This window comes from Carassius auratus, unplaced genomic scaffold, assembly GCF_003368295.1.
Source record: "Carassius auratus strain Wakin unplaced genomic scaffold, ASM336829v1 scaf_tig00033530, whole genome shotgun sequence".
In the NCBI taxonomy this organism is placed as follows: Eukaryota; Metazoa; Chordata; class Actinopteri; order Cypriniformes; family Cyprinidae; genus Carassius; species Carassius auratus.
Genome location: NW_020526086.1, coordinates 168522 through 181231, shown reverse-complemented (window position 1 = coordinate 181231; position 12710 = coordinate 168522). Strand labels below are relative to the sequence as shown.

The 12710-nt window shown below is 35.3% G+C and overlaps 1 protein-coding gene and 1 pseudogene across 1 annotated transcript; one reads left to right on the top strand and one right to left on the bottom strand.

Moving 5' to 3' along the window:
* The window catches only part of LOC113081242 (zinc finger protein 493-like), a 41617-nt pseudogene that overhangs the window by 14705 nt on the left and 14202 nt on the right, over positions 1–12710 (top strand).
* Positions 9645–10745, bottom strand: LOC113081256 (zinc finger protein 239-like). The gene is made up of 2 exons (XM_026253328.1): positions 10700–10745; positions 9645–10453 (listed from the first exon to the last, which is right to left on the bottom strand). Exons 1-2 carry the CDS (start codon positions 10743–10745, stop codon positions 9645–9647), a joined length of 855 nt encoding a protein of 284 aa, XP_026109113.1.

Sequence of the window (12710 nt, the reverse complement as noted above, 5' to 3'; positions counted from 1 at the left end):
TTTTTGCTATTTGTTACCTGTCCCTTATTTTGACAGATAAGTTCTTGGGAAAAAGACATTTGTCTGTAAACTGATAATGAAATTGTTGCATGTTTTTTTTTTATTATTTCCTTTATTTTAGTAAAATGTGAAGCACTGTATAATTTCGTTCCCTAAGTTTGTTCATAAATTTGAAGACAATCAAGTCTTTACTTCAGTCAAACATGCCAAAAGAGTTTCCAGATTATCTTACGAACATTTTAATTGCAGATAAATTTGAGTGTCATCAGAATGAAAATGGAATTACAGCCCATGTTTTCTAATAATAGTACCTAGTGGAAGCATGTATAAAGGAAAAAGAATGGGGGCCAAAATCGACCCTTGAGGAACCCCACACAATCTTCACTGAGAAGCCTCTATTTGTAAAATAAGATATTAACCAGTCCAGTGCACTGCTAGTAATGCCTGCACACTGTTCAATTTGGACAGTAAGTACAGAGTGATCTACTGTATCAAATGCAGCAGTTAGATCTAAAAGCACAAGCACTACATAGTCGCCAGAGTAACAGGTTATTAGAACGTCATTAAAAACCTTCAGCAAAAAAGTCTCTGTCGAATGGTGTTTTCTAAACCCAGATTGAAAAGTTTCAAAAATCACATTCATTTAGGAAGCTTTCCCTTTCAGTAAACTCAATATTTAACACAATGTGTCAGATTTCAGCTGCTGCACCTGGAGTTTAGAGTTTCTCTTTCATAGGATGACATACACGTATATAGATCTTGTATTAATTTTTCTACAAATCCTGTCATAAGTGCACAAACTGACAGTCAGCACTTATAAGCTATTACTAAATATTGTAGAAACATAATTTTCTGTAAAGTTACTGTATTTCTGTATACAATTAAACTTGAATTGAATTGAATATAGGGTTTTCATATTTTATGAGGATTTTCCATAGAAATAATGATTTTATACTATGCATATTTTACATTATTTGCATTCAGCTTACACAGAATAATGTCTCCTGATAATTAGACGGACAACAACTGTTTTCTCTTCATTCATTATGATGATGTCTGAGATCTTCTGTAAATTGACACATTAAGCTCTGAGGAAAACTACAGGATCATTACAAATAAAATATTGTACTGAATAACTAAAATACTAGAATGGAAATAAAAATAACACATCAATACAAATCTCACATAATCAGGGATGTTAGTGAAAAAATTCAATTTTATCTGCGTCATTATACATAGCTTATGCAACTTTTATGTTGCATATATAATAAAAATGCATTTATAAAAACAGATATATTGTTTTATATTTTTCCATTTTCTTTGACAGTGTCTTAATGAGCAGATATTTAATCAAATAATAAACAACTTTATCTGTAAGAATAAAGTGACTAAACACTGTTCTCCAACAAAATATCACAAATCTTGTGGCGTTTCAAAGCAAAATTAGTGTATTTCAACTAATCTCATATTTACTGTATCTGAATCCCACATAATTTATTTGAAATACTGAATCTGCAGAAAACTTTTGCTCACAGAACAATGCTTTGCAACATGAGTCAGTTGAGACACTGACTGAGTGAAACTCTTTCCAAATATCGATCAGTGGATATTAAATGATACAGAAATGCATTTAAATGATCATGATCCGAGTACAGTGGTATGGTTTTCTCTAGTGTGAACTCGCTCATGTACTTTCAGGTTTGCATACTGAATGAAACTCTTGTCACAATAGGAGCACTTGTAAGGTTTCTCTCCAGTGTGAACTCGCTCATGTACTTTCATGTTTCCAAACCGATTGAAACTCTTGTCACAGTATGAGCATGTGTAAGGTTTCTCTCCAGTGTGAATCCTTTGGTGCTGTTTCAGATGACCAGCTGTAGTAAAGCTCTTCCCACACTCAAAACACATGTGTTCTCTCACTCCATTATGTCTTTTCTGGTGCTGTTTATAACTGACCAGTCGTGAAAAACTCTTTCCACAGTAAGAACACACATGAGGCTTCTCTTCTGAATGAACTTTTTGGTGTGATTTTAGACTTGATGATGAAATAAACTTTTTACCACACTGATCACAGTTAAAAGGCTTTTCTCCAGAGTGAATACGCAGATGATAACTGAGACTTGATTCTGTATTAAAACTCTTTCCACACTGAGGGCATGTGTATGGTTTCTCTCCAGTGTGGATTCTCATGTGCCTCTTTAGGGTCCATTTTAGTCTGAAACTCTTTCCACACTGAGTGCATGTGAACAGCTGTTCACCTTTGATTTTACAACATTCCTCCTCCACTTCATTCACCTCATGTCTTTGCTGTTTTACTTCCATCCAGTCTAAAATAAACAAATGATGTGGTTAAAAATCTGTGAACCTGATTTAATTGCAGAAACCAAACACAGTCATATATTAGACAAGGATCAGATCTTTGATGTGCCAAAGGTTAGTTCTCTCATTCCTTGTTAAGACAATTAAATGTTGATATGATCAGTTAGAGGTCAACAACGAAGAACCAAGAATGGACACCAACCTGTTTGTTCCTCAGTATCTTCATGTTTTATTCTGGATGGTTCTGGATCACTCATTTCGTCAACCTCCTCTTCAGCTTCTTCTCCAGTCCTGTAGGATCATGTGAATGTTCCTCACCTTTTTAACACAAGCACAAACTCCGCCCACCACATATTCTGAAGATTTCATTGGTCGTGTCAATCACAGTCATCATCTACACAACACTGAAACAAATCCAGTACAAACCTGAGACCTCAGTATAGTTTTATTTTAGTGTAAATTTCAGAAACCTCCCAAACTCAAATTTTGGTTTTGTTCATATTTTTAATGAAGAAAGCTAAACAGAAATATTGATGAAAGACTAAATAACTAATGAGACGGATATTTATGGAGAAATCCATTACTTTGTAGAGGAGAGTCAAAATTAATATATATATTGGATTTGGAGCAAAATTACAGGGTGAAAATAAAAGACTTTAGAAAGCGATGTTTTATTTTTACAGGAAGATTGGCTATTATTTTAGTACAATCGGTTGGCTTTAGCAATACTTGTTGCATTGCAACAGTTCAAGAATGGAAAAAGCACTTTTTAATGGTTGTTTTTTTCCACATTAAGTTTGCACTCCTTTATCTCAAAAAGTATTAAAGATATCTCAATATTTTAGGCGGTTAATGGGACTTATTAATGGTTCTTAAACATTTATTTCAATATTCTCTTTTAAGGACATATGGTTCACTTGGAAATTGTAACATTTTCATTGTTCATAAACCAAATGTGGGTGACGGGTCAATTTGCATAGCTGATATCTTTAAAGAAGAATATCTGAAGATGACATGGGCAAACTTGACTAAGAAATTTTACTTCTATAAAAATAAAATAAAACTGAATGGCAAAATTATTTTTCCAAAGATTGTTTTTAAATTTACATTTAAATTTTGCAAACAACACAGTGTAACTGACCATTAGTGAAACAATAGTTTGACAGAAACACAGTCGTCATGTTTAACTGAGCTGCTGAAAAGCCAATATCTCCCTGTTTTCTCCTCATTCATTATGATGATGTCTGAGATCTTCTGTAAATTGTCACATTAAGATCATTTCATTGTGTGTCAACAGACTGAGACAAACTACAGGATCGACACTTTATGTGATAATCACCTACTGATGTGTGTTTTTAATCTTTTTTCCCCTCAGGTTGAATTTCAAGATTAAAAGTATGATTAAAGTCTATAGAAACCAGTCCTGCACAGTTTATATTTTATTTTTATATATTTTTTCAATGGATTAGCATAAATTATAATTTTTATTCAGACAGTCTGTCATTTGTATTGAAACCAGTTACATATACCATCACTGAAATACAAGGTTTGTCATTTTCTTTTTTTAAATGTTTTGGTTTTGTCATATATATATATTTTTTACCTGAACTAGATGATTTTCGCTGATTTCTTTGGTCAACTCAGTCACCCCTCAACAAAACTGTAGACTTCATGGATTCAGTTCACAGCTCTTTCTGATGAAAGACAAACAAAAATGAAGAACAAGGACACAATATTAAATGTAATGGATGAATTAATACTGAGTGATCAATCAATTTTGATGAGCAGGGTATACTTTTTAATTTTCCCCTAAGATCTGGAGCCAAATTACAGGGTATAAGAATTACTTAAGAAATATTGCAACATCGTTATTTTATAGTTTTGTACAGAGGTCATTTAGTAAAATCAGTTGAGTTCAGCAACAGCTGCTGCATTTTCTGCTAATGGTGACACTTCAAAGATGGAAGATTTGAGTTTGGGATAATTTGGTTTCTTTGTCATAAACTAACCCTATATTAAAGTTTCTAATGGAATTGATTCAGTGTTGTGTAGGCGATCACCATGATTGACACGACCAATGAAATCTTTAGAATCTGTGGTGGGCGGAGTCTGTGCTTTTGTAACGGAGGCCAGCGAGTAGTGCTGTGCAGGTAAACCTCACTCCCCGATCTCAAGAGACGCACTAGCGACAGACGCTAGTGGCTGTAGCCATTTAGCCTCCTTGTTAGTGCGTCCGCCTCCCATGCCGGAAGACCCGGGTTCGAGCCCCGCTCGGAGCGAGTGTGAGGAGCGTCAGAGAGGACCCGGGGGAGAGGGGTTACATTGGTGCCGTGACCCGGATGGGAGTGAGGTTTAGGGGGGTGAGTGTAACGGAGGCCAGCGAGTAGTGCTGTGCAGGTAAACCTCACTCCCCGATCTCAAGAGACGCACTAGCGACAGACGCTAGTGGCTGTAGCCATTTAGCCTCCTTGTTAGTGCGTCCGCCTCCCATGCCAGAGAGACCCGGGTTCGAGCCCCGCTCGGAGCGAGTGCGAGGAGCGTCAGAGAGGACCCGGGTGAGAGGGGTTACACTTTAACTGTTAAAAAGGTGAGGAATATTCACATGATCCTACAGGACTGGAGCAGACACCAGGAGCAGCTGCTGAAAATGACTAATACTATGGTAAAGATGGAGTCTGCTAAAGAGGAGATTGAAGCCATGAGTGTCTCAGAACCATCCAGAATAAAACATGAAGATACTGAGGAACAAACAGGTTGGTGTCCATTCTTGGGTCATCGTTGTTGACCTCTAACTGATCATATCAACATTTTAATTGTCTTAATAAGGAATGAGAGAGCTAACCTTTGGCACATCAAAGATCTGATCCTTATCTAATATATTACCTTGTTTGGTTTCTGCAATTAAATCAGATTCACAGATTTGTAACCACATCATTTGTTTATTTTAGACTGGATGGAAGTAAAACAGCAAAGACGTGAGGTGAATGAAGCGGAGGCGGAAACTTGTAAAATCAAAGGCGAACAGCTGTTCACATGCACTCAGTGTGGAAAGAGTTTCAGACACAAAGGAAGCCTTAAGAAGCACATAATAATCCACACTGGAGAGAAACCTTACACATGCACTCAGTGTGGAAAGAGTTTCAGACACAAAGGACACCTTAAGAAGCACATGCGGATCCACACTGGAGAGAAACCTTACACATGCCCTCAGTGTGGAAAGAGTTTCACTGCAATAGAAAGTCTTAGTTGTCATCTGCGCATTCACTCCGGAGAAAAGCCTTTTAACTGTGATCAGTGTGGTAAAAACTTTATTTCATCATCAAATCTAAAAGCACACCGGATAGTTCATTCAGAAGAGAAGCCTCATGTGTGTTCTTTCTGTGGAAAGAGTTTTTCACTGCTGGCCAGTTATAAACAGCACCAGAAAACACATAATGAAGTGAGAGAACACATGTGTTTTGAGTGTGGAAAGAGCTTTACTACAGTTGGTCATCTGAAACAGCACCAAAGGATTCACAATGGAGAGAAACCTTACAAGTGCTCCTATTGTGACAAGAGTTTCAACCAGTCTGGAAACCTGAAAGTACATGAGCGAGTTCACACTGGAGAGAAACCATACCACTGTACTCAGTGTGGAAAGAGTTTCACTCAGTCAGTGACTCTTGTGACTCATATTAAAAAACATTGTTCCGTGGGCAAAAGTTTTCTTCAGATTCAGTATTTCAAATAAATGATGTGCTATTTAGATTTAGATTTTATGAGATTAGCTCAAATAAACTAATTTTGCTTTGAAATGCCACAAGATTTATGATTTTGTTGTAGAACTGCAAGAAATTTAGTTACTTCATTCTTACAGTGATGTTGTTTATTCTTTGATTAAATGTCTGCTCATTAAGACACTGAAAAAGAAACATCCAAATTAAACTGTAAAAAATATGAAACAAAATATATTTTTTATAAATGGGTTATTATTATATATACAACATAAAGTTTTGTAGGCTCTGTATAACGGTGCAAATAAATTGACATTTTTCACTAACGTATATGATTATGTGAGATTTTTATTGATGTGTTACTTCCATTCTAGTATTTTAGTTATTAAGTAATATATTTATTTGTGTTGATACTGTAGTTTGTCTCAGTCTGTTGACACACAATGTAATGGTCTTAATGTGTCAATTTACAGAAGATCTCAGACATCATCATAATGAATGAGGAGAAAACAGGCAACTATTTGCTTTTTAGCAGGTCATTTGATGATAGTCTTGTTGTCAGAAAAACGTTCAGCTCAGTACTGTATGGGAGAATATTTATTATAATATTTATGCCAAGAAACTAACACTGGCATACATATAACTAGAAAATATGTAGTTAGTATACTATAGTTAGTATAAAAGTTAACAAAACTAGTATTCTTCTTAGACAACACACTCAACTGTACATATACGAAACCAATAAATACTAATATTTACTAACCTAAACTGACTTGTTTATTGAGAATAATTTCCAACTTTGTGTAGGAGCTCACCAAGACGGCTGACAAAGTTAAAGTCTTCTGTCTGCAACAGTCTTCACAGGTTCTCTCAATAAGTGATGCTGAGATTGTGAGATCTTTATTGAATTGATTTTTTTTTTTTAAAGGGGCAAATACTCTAATTCAGTCATCATGATGAGATCAAATCACAGCTAAATGACTCTCTGCAATTACTTTGACAATATAAATGTAATATATTTGTTATGCCATTAAAAAGTAACTGGGGGAATTGATAGACTTTGCTCATTTTGACAACTCTGAATAAACATCCGGAATCAGTTTGTGATCGTCAGATATTTGATGAGCCAAAGCTTATAGTTCTGTCATTTCCTCATCATTTATCATCTATATGCAGATCGACGGACAAAAGCCCTCAGTGTCTTCATGTGTTATTCTGGATGGTTCTGAATCACTCGTCATCAATCTCCCAATAAACTAAATAGTATGTGTCAGATTTCAGCTGCTGGATTTTTTTTGAAAAATTATGTAAATGTTCCCAACTTTTACTGAACTGTTGAGCCATGGAAAGCTGGATAAACTCATACTCTGTGAACTGGAAACATCTTCAACATGAAAACTGTAAATTTCTGAGATGTAAATGTTAATGTATTGTTGCCCCTGGAAAATCCTGGTAACACACACTGTGTAGAGTTTTCATGGTTTATGAGGATTTTCCATAAATGTTATTTTTAGACTGCACATACGTTATTTCAATATGATCCGCACTGAATAATCTATCCTGACAACAAGACTATCCTCAAATGACTTGCTAGAAAAGCCAATAGTTCAGTTTTCTCCTCATCTTCTGTAAATTGGCACATTAAGATCATTACATTGTCTGTCATCAGACTGAGACAAACTATAGGATCAACACAAATAAAATCTATTAATGAACAACGAAACACAATAATGCCTATGGTGAAGTGGTGAAGCTCACTAGTGGACACCCAGGAAAACAGAGACTGACAGCGTGACAACATCTCCACAAATCTTGTTCACAGCAAAACTTATAATTTGTGCTAATCTAATATTTACTGAATCTGAAATTCACATTGTTGACTTGAAATACTGAATCTGTAGAAAATAGTTGCTCACCCTTTGTTTCCCTGGGTGTCCACTAGTGGGCTCACTTCCCCTTAGGCACTTCACCATAGGCACTAGTCTTGTCCGTTCATCACAGTAATTGCACTCCTGCTAATTGCACCAGGTGCATTCACTTAATTGTCATTAGCCTCCCTATATTTACCAGTCTTTTCATGTTGTCTGTATGGACTCCTTACCTTTCGTGTTTCCAGTCTTCTCCTCCTCCAAGATTCTTCATTGTCTCCTCATCCTCCGAGACCCCTCGTTTTCCGAGTTCCCTTTCCTGTCCCTTTCCTTTGTTTGTTTGTTTTGGACTGCCTTTTTGGTTTTGACCTTGGCTTGTGTTGACAACGATTTGGATTACCATTAAACAAGACATACCTGCAATTGGATCTAACTCTCTCCTGTGTCTCACTGAACACGATCGTCACAAGTTTGCAGAATATAACTTTATCCAGCTTTTCGTGGCTCAACAGTTCATCAGTAAATGTTGGGAATTTTCACATCATTCTTAGAACAAACTCCAGCAGATGAAATCTGATACATATGGTAAATATTTAGTTTATTAAAGAGGAGATTGACATGAGTGTCACACTAACTCTGTCGAAAGAATGAGGAGCACGATTAACAATCTTTTAATTTCTTGAAACACAGGGGTGATCCAATATAAGCGCGTGGAATCACACAGATATGGACAAAATAGACCCAACAAATAAGACACATAAAGACAGGAACTTAAATACTAAAGATAATCACTAAACACAGGTGCATAGAATGAGACAATTAACATGGGACACTGCCATACAAATAATAGAGCTGTCTGGATTCAATAAATGATGTGGATGTATCGGTTATATTCAGGAAATAAAGGGCCAAATTTGCACCTTTCAGGGTAAAACAGCTTGTCAGTAGAACAAGCCCCCTAAAATTTTAATTCTGAGCGATTTTCATAGGTCATGGTCATTTAAATGCATTTCCTCATCATTTATCATCTATATGCAGATCGACGGACAAAAGCCCTCAGTGTCTTCATGTGTTATTCTGGATGGTTCTGAATCACTCGTCATCAATCTCCCAATAAACTAAATAGTATGTGTCAGATTTCAGCTGCTGGAGTTTTCTCTAAGAATGATGTAAATATTCCCAACTTTTACTGAACTGTTGAGCCATGGAAAGCTGGATAAATTCATACTCTGTGAACTGGAAACATCTTCCACATGAAAACTGTCAATTTAAAAGAGCTGTAAATTTTAATGTATTCTGTACATATTTGTAGATACGTTATTTTAATATGATCCGCACTGAATAATCTATCCTGACAACAAGACTATCATCAAATTACTTGCTAGAAAAGCCAATAGTTCAGTTTTCTCCTCATCTTCTGTAAATTGGCACATTAAGATCATTACATTGTCTGTCATCAGACTGAGACAAACTATAGGATCAACACAAATAAAATCTATTACTGAAAAACTAAATACAATAATGCACATCAATAAAAATCACACATAATCAGACAAATTTATTTGCATCATTATACAAAACCTACACAAATTTTATGTTGCATATAATAATGTAGTAATATAAAAAAAACATGTAAGGCTAAAATGACTAAATACTTTTGCTGTTCTGCAAAAATATCTCCACAAATCTTGTTCACAGCAAAACTAATCATTTGTGCTAATCTAAGATTTACTGAATCTGAAATTCACATTGTTGACTTGAAATACTGATTCTGTAAAAAATATTTGCTCACTCGGACACAGAAACAATGCCTTTTAATATGAGTCACAAGACTCACTGACTGTGCGAAACTCTTTCCACACTGAGTACAGTGGTATGGTTTCTCTCCAGTGTGAACTCGCTCATGTAGTTTCAGGCTTCCAGACACAGTGAAACTCTTGTCACAATATGAACACTTGTAAGGTTTCTCTCCAGTGTGAACTCGCTCATGTAGTTTCAAGTATTCAGACCGATTGAAACTCTTGTCACAGTATGAGCATGTGTAAGGTTTCTCTCCAGTGTGAATCATTTGGTGCTGTTTCAGATGACCAGCTGTAGTAAAGCTCTTTCCACACTCAAAACACATGTGTTCTCTCACTTCATTATGTGTTTTCTGGTGCAGTTTATAACTGGCCAGCCGTGAAAAACTCTTTCCACAGTAAGAACACACATGAGGCTTCTCATCTGAATGAACTTTCTGGTGTGATTTTAGACTTGATGATGAAATAAACTTTTTACCACACTGATCACAGTTAAAAGGCTTTACTCCAGAGTGAATACGCAGATGATAACTGAGACCTGATGCATCAGTAAAACTCTTTCCACACTGAGGGCATGTGTATGGTTTCTCTCCAGTGTGGATCCTCGTGTGTGTCTTAAGGTTTTCTTTGTCTCTGAAACTCTTTCCACACTGAGAGCAGGTGTGAAGCGGTTTGTCTTTTTTTCTTGAAGTTTTGACTTTACAATGTTCCTCCTCCACTTCATTCACCTCATGTGTTTGCTGTTCCATCCAGACTAAAATAAACAAAAGATATTGTTAAAATCAGTTAAAGTGAACACAACTTAATAGCAGAAACCTAAAGAGCCAAAGTTTACTTCTGTCATTCCTTGTTAAAAATAAATAAATAAATGTGGATATGATCATTTAGATGATAATTTATCATACCTATTCCTCATTATTTCACAGCCACTAAATCTTTTTAACAGAAGCTTTAATGTTTCTCAGCAGTCAACAATGAAGAATCAAGAATGGACACAAACCTGTTGTATCTTCATGTTTTATTCTGGATGGTTCTGGATCACTCATGTCGTCAACCTCCTCTTCAACTTCTTCTCCAGTCCTGTAGGATCTTGTGAATAACCCTCATCTTTTTAACACAAGCACAAACTCCGCCCACCACAGATTCTGAAGATTTCATTGGTCGTGTCAATCACAGTCATCATCTACACAACACTGAAACAAATCCAGTACAAACCTGTGACCTCAGTATAGTTTTATTTTTTGTGTAAATTTCAGAAACTTCCCCAACTCAATTTTTTGGTTCTGCTCATATTTGTCATGAAGAAAGTTAGACATAAATATTGATGAAAGACTAAATAACTAATGATATGGATATTTACGGAGAAATCCATTACTTTGTAGAGGAGAGTCAAAATGAATATATATATATATACAGTATATATATATATATAGCACACACACACACACACACACACACACACACACATATATATATGTACGTTAAAAAAATGTATGTTGGATTTGGAGCAAAATTACAGGGTGAAAATAAAAGACTTTAGAAAGCAGCATCAATGATGAATAAATGACAGTTCAAGAAAGCACTTTTTAATGGTTGTTTTTTCCACATGAAGTTTGCACTCCTGTATCTCAAAAAGTATTAAAGATATCTCAGTCTTTTAGATGGTTAATGGGACTTATTAATGGTCCTTAAACAATATTCAATATACATTTCAATATTCTCTTTTAAGGACATATGGTTCACTTGGAGATATGAAATTGTTACATTTTAAGTGTTCAGAAACCAAATGTGGGTTAAAGAAGAATGTCTGAAGATGACATGATAACAAAACTAAGAAATTTTAATTCTATAAAAATAAAATAAAAACAGAATGCCAAAATTATTTTTCCAAAGATTGTGCACCTGTTTCCCAATTAGTATTAAATTGATCTCAATATCATTTTAGATTCTGGTTCTTAAAGTTTTCTTTTGTAATCCTCATTTTAAAGTCCTAAATGTTTCAATCCCTGTGATGGGGAACAAAATGGAGCTTTGAGTAAATTGTTTAATTTTACTAATTTTCAGAGGACAAGGAACAAACGTGAATAATTTTTCATTCAGCTGATGCTTATTAAAGAGGATTGTCTGAACAACTAATACTGAAACTAGAAATGCATTTTCTAACAATATAGGACTTTAAAAGTGAAGACAACCAAAATAAAAAGTTATGAATCAGTCTCTACACAGAGATAGCTTTTAATACGTCTTGAGTTACAGACATGCAAGTGTTTTTTCCCCTCATAATTGAAGTGTCAGAGTGTGAACACACCTTTAATTATTTTTCACATCCCCAGAAAAAGAGCTGTACCTTTTTTATGAGATGGTCATACAAATAAGAGAGCTGTCTGGATTCAATAATTCTTGTGAATGTATAGGCTATATTCAGGAAATAAGGGGCCAAATTTGCAGCTTTTGGGGTACTACAGCTTGACACTGGAACAGGCCCTCTAAAATTGTAATTCTGAACACATGAAAGCACATGAGCGAGTTCATACTGGAGAGAAACCACACCACTGCATTAAATGCTAGTGATTCTTATGACAAAGCACAAAAAGAATAATGTTTTCTAATGTTTTGTGACAAATGTTGTCACAAAGAGCAAAGTCTATCCATTCATCCAGTTAGTTTGATAGTTTTCAGGTACTTCATTGGTGTGACACAATATTTGTACACTTGTATTGTCAAAGTAATTGCAGAATTTTGCATACATTTAAATTTTTCAAACAACACAGTGTAACTGACCATTAGTGAAACAATTGTCTGACAGAAACACAGTCGTCATGTTTAATTGAGCTGCTGAAAAGACAATAGTTCCCTGTTTTCTCCTCATTCATTATGATGATGTCTGAGATCTTCTGTAAATTGTCACATTAAGATAATTTCATTGTGTGTCAACAGACTGAGACAAACTATCAACACTTTATGTGATAATCACCTATTGATGTGTGTTTTTAATCTTTTACCCCTCAGGT

Bases quoted from the DNA above. Each gene is read 5' to 3' on its own strand.
- LOC113081256 (XM_026253328.1), bottom strand. From the start codon at position 10,745: ATGAGTGATCCAGAACCATCCAGAATAAAACATGAAGATACAACAG. The intron at 10,454-10,699 runs GTTTGTGTCCAT...TGTTTATTTTAG, and splicing joins AAAACATGAAGATACAACAG to TCTGGATGGAACAGCAAACA.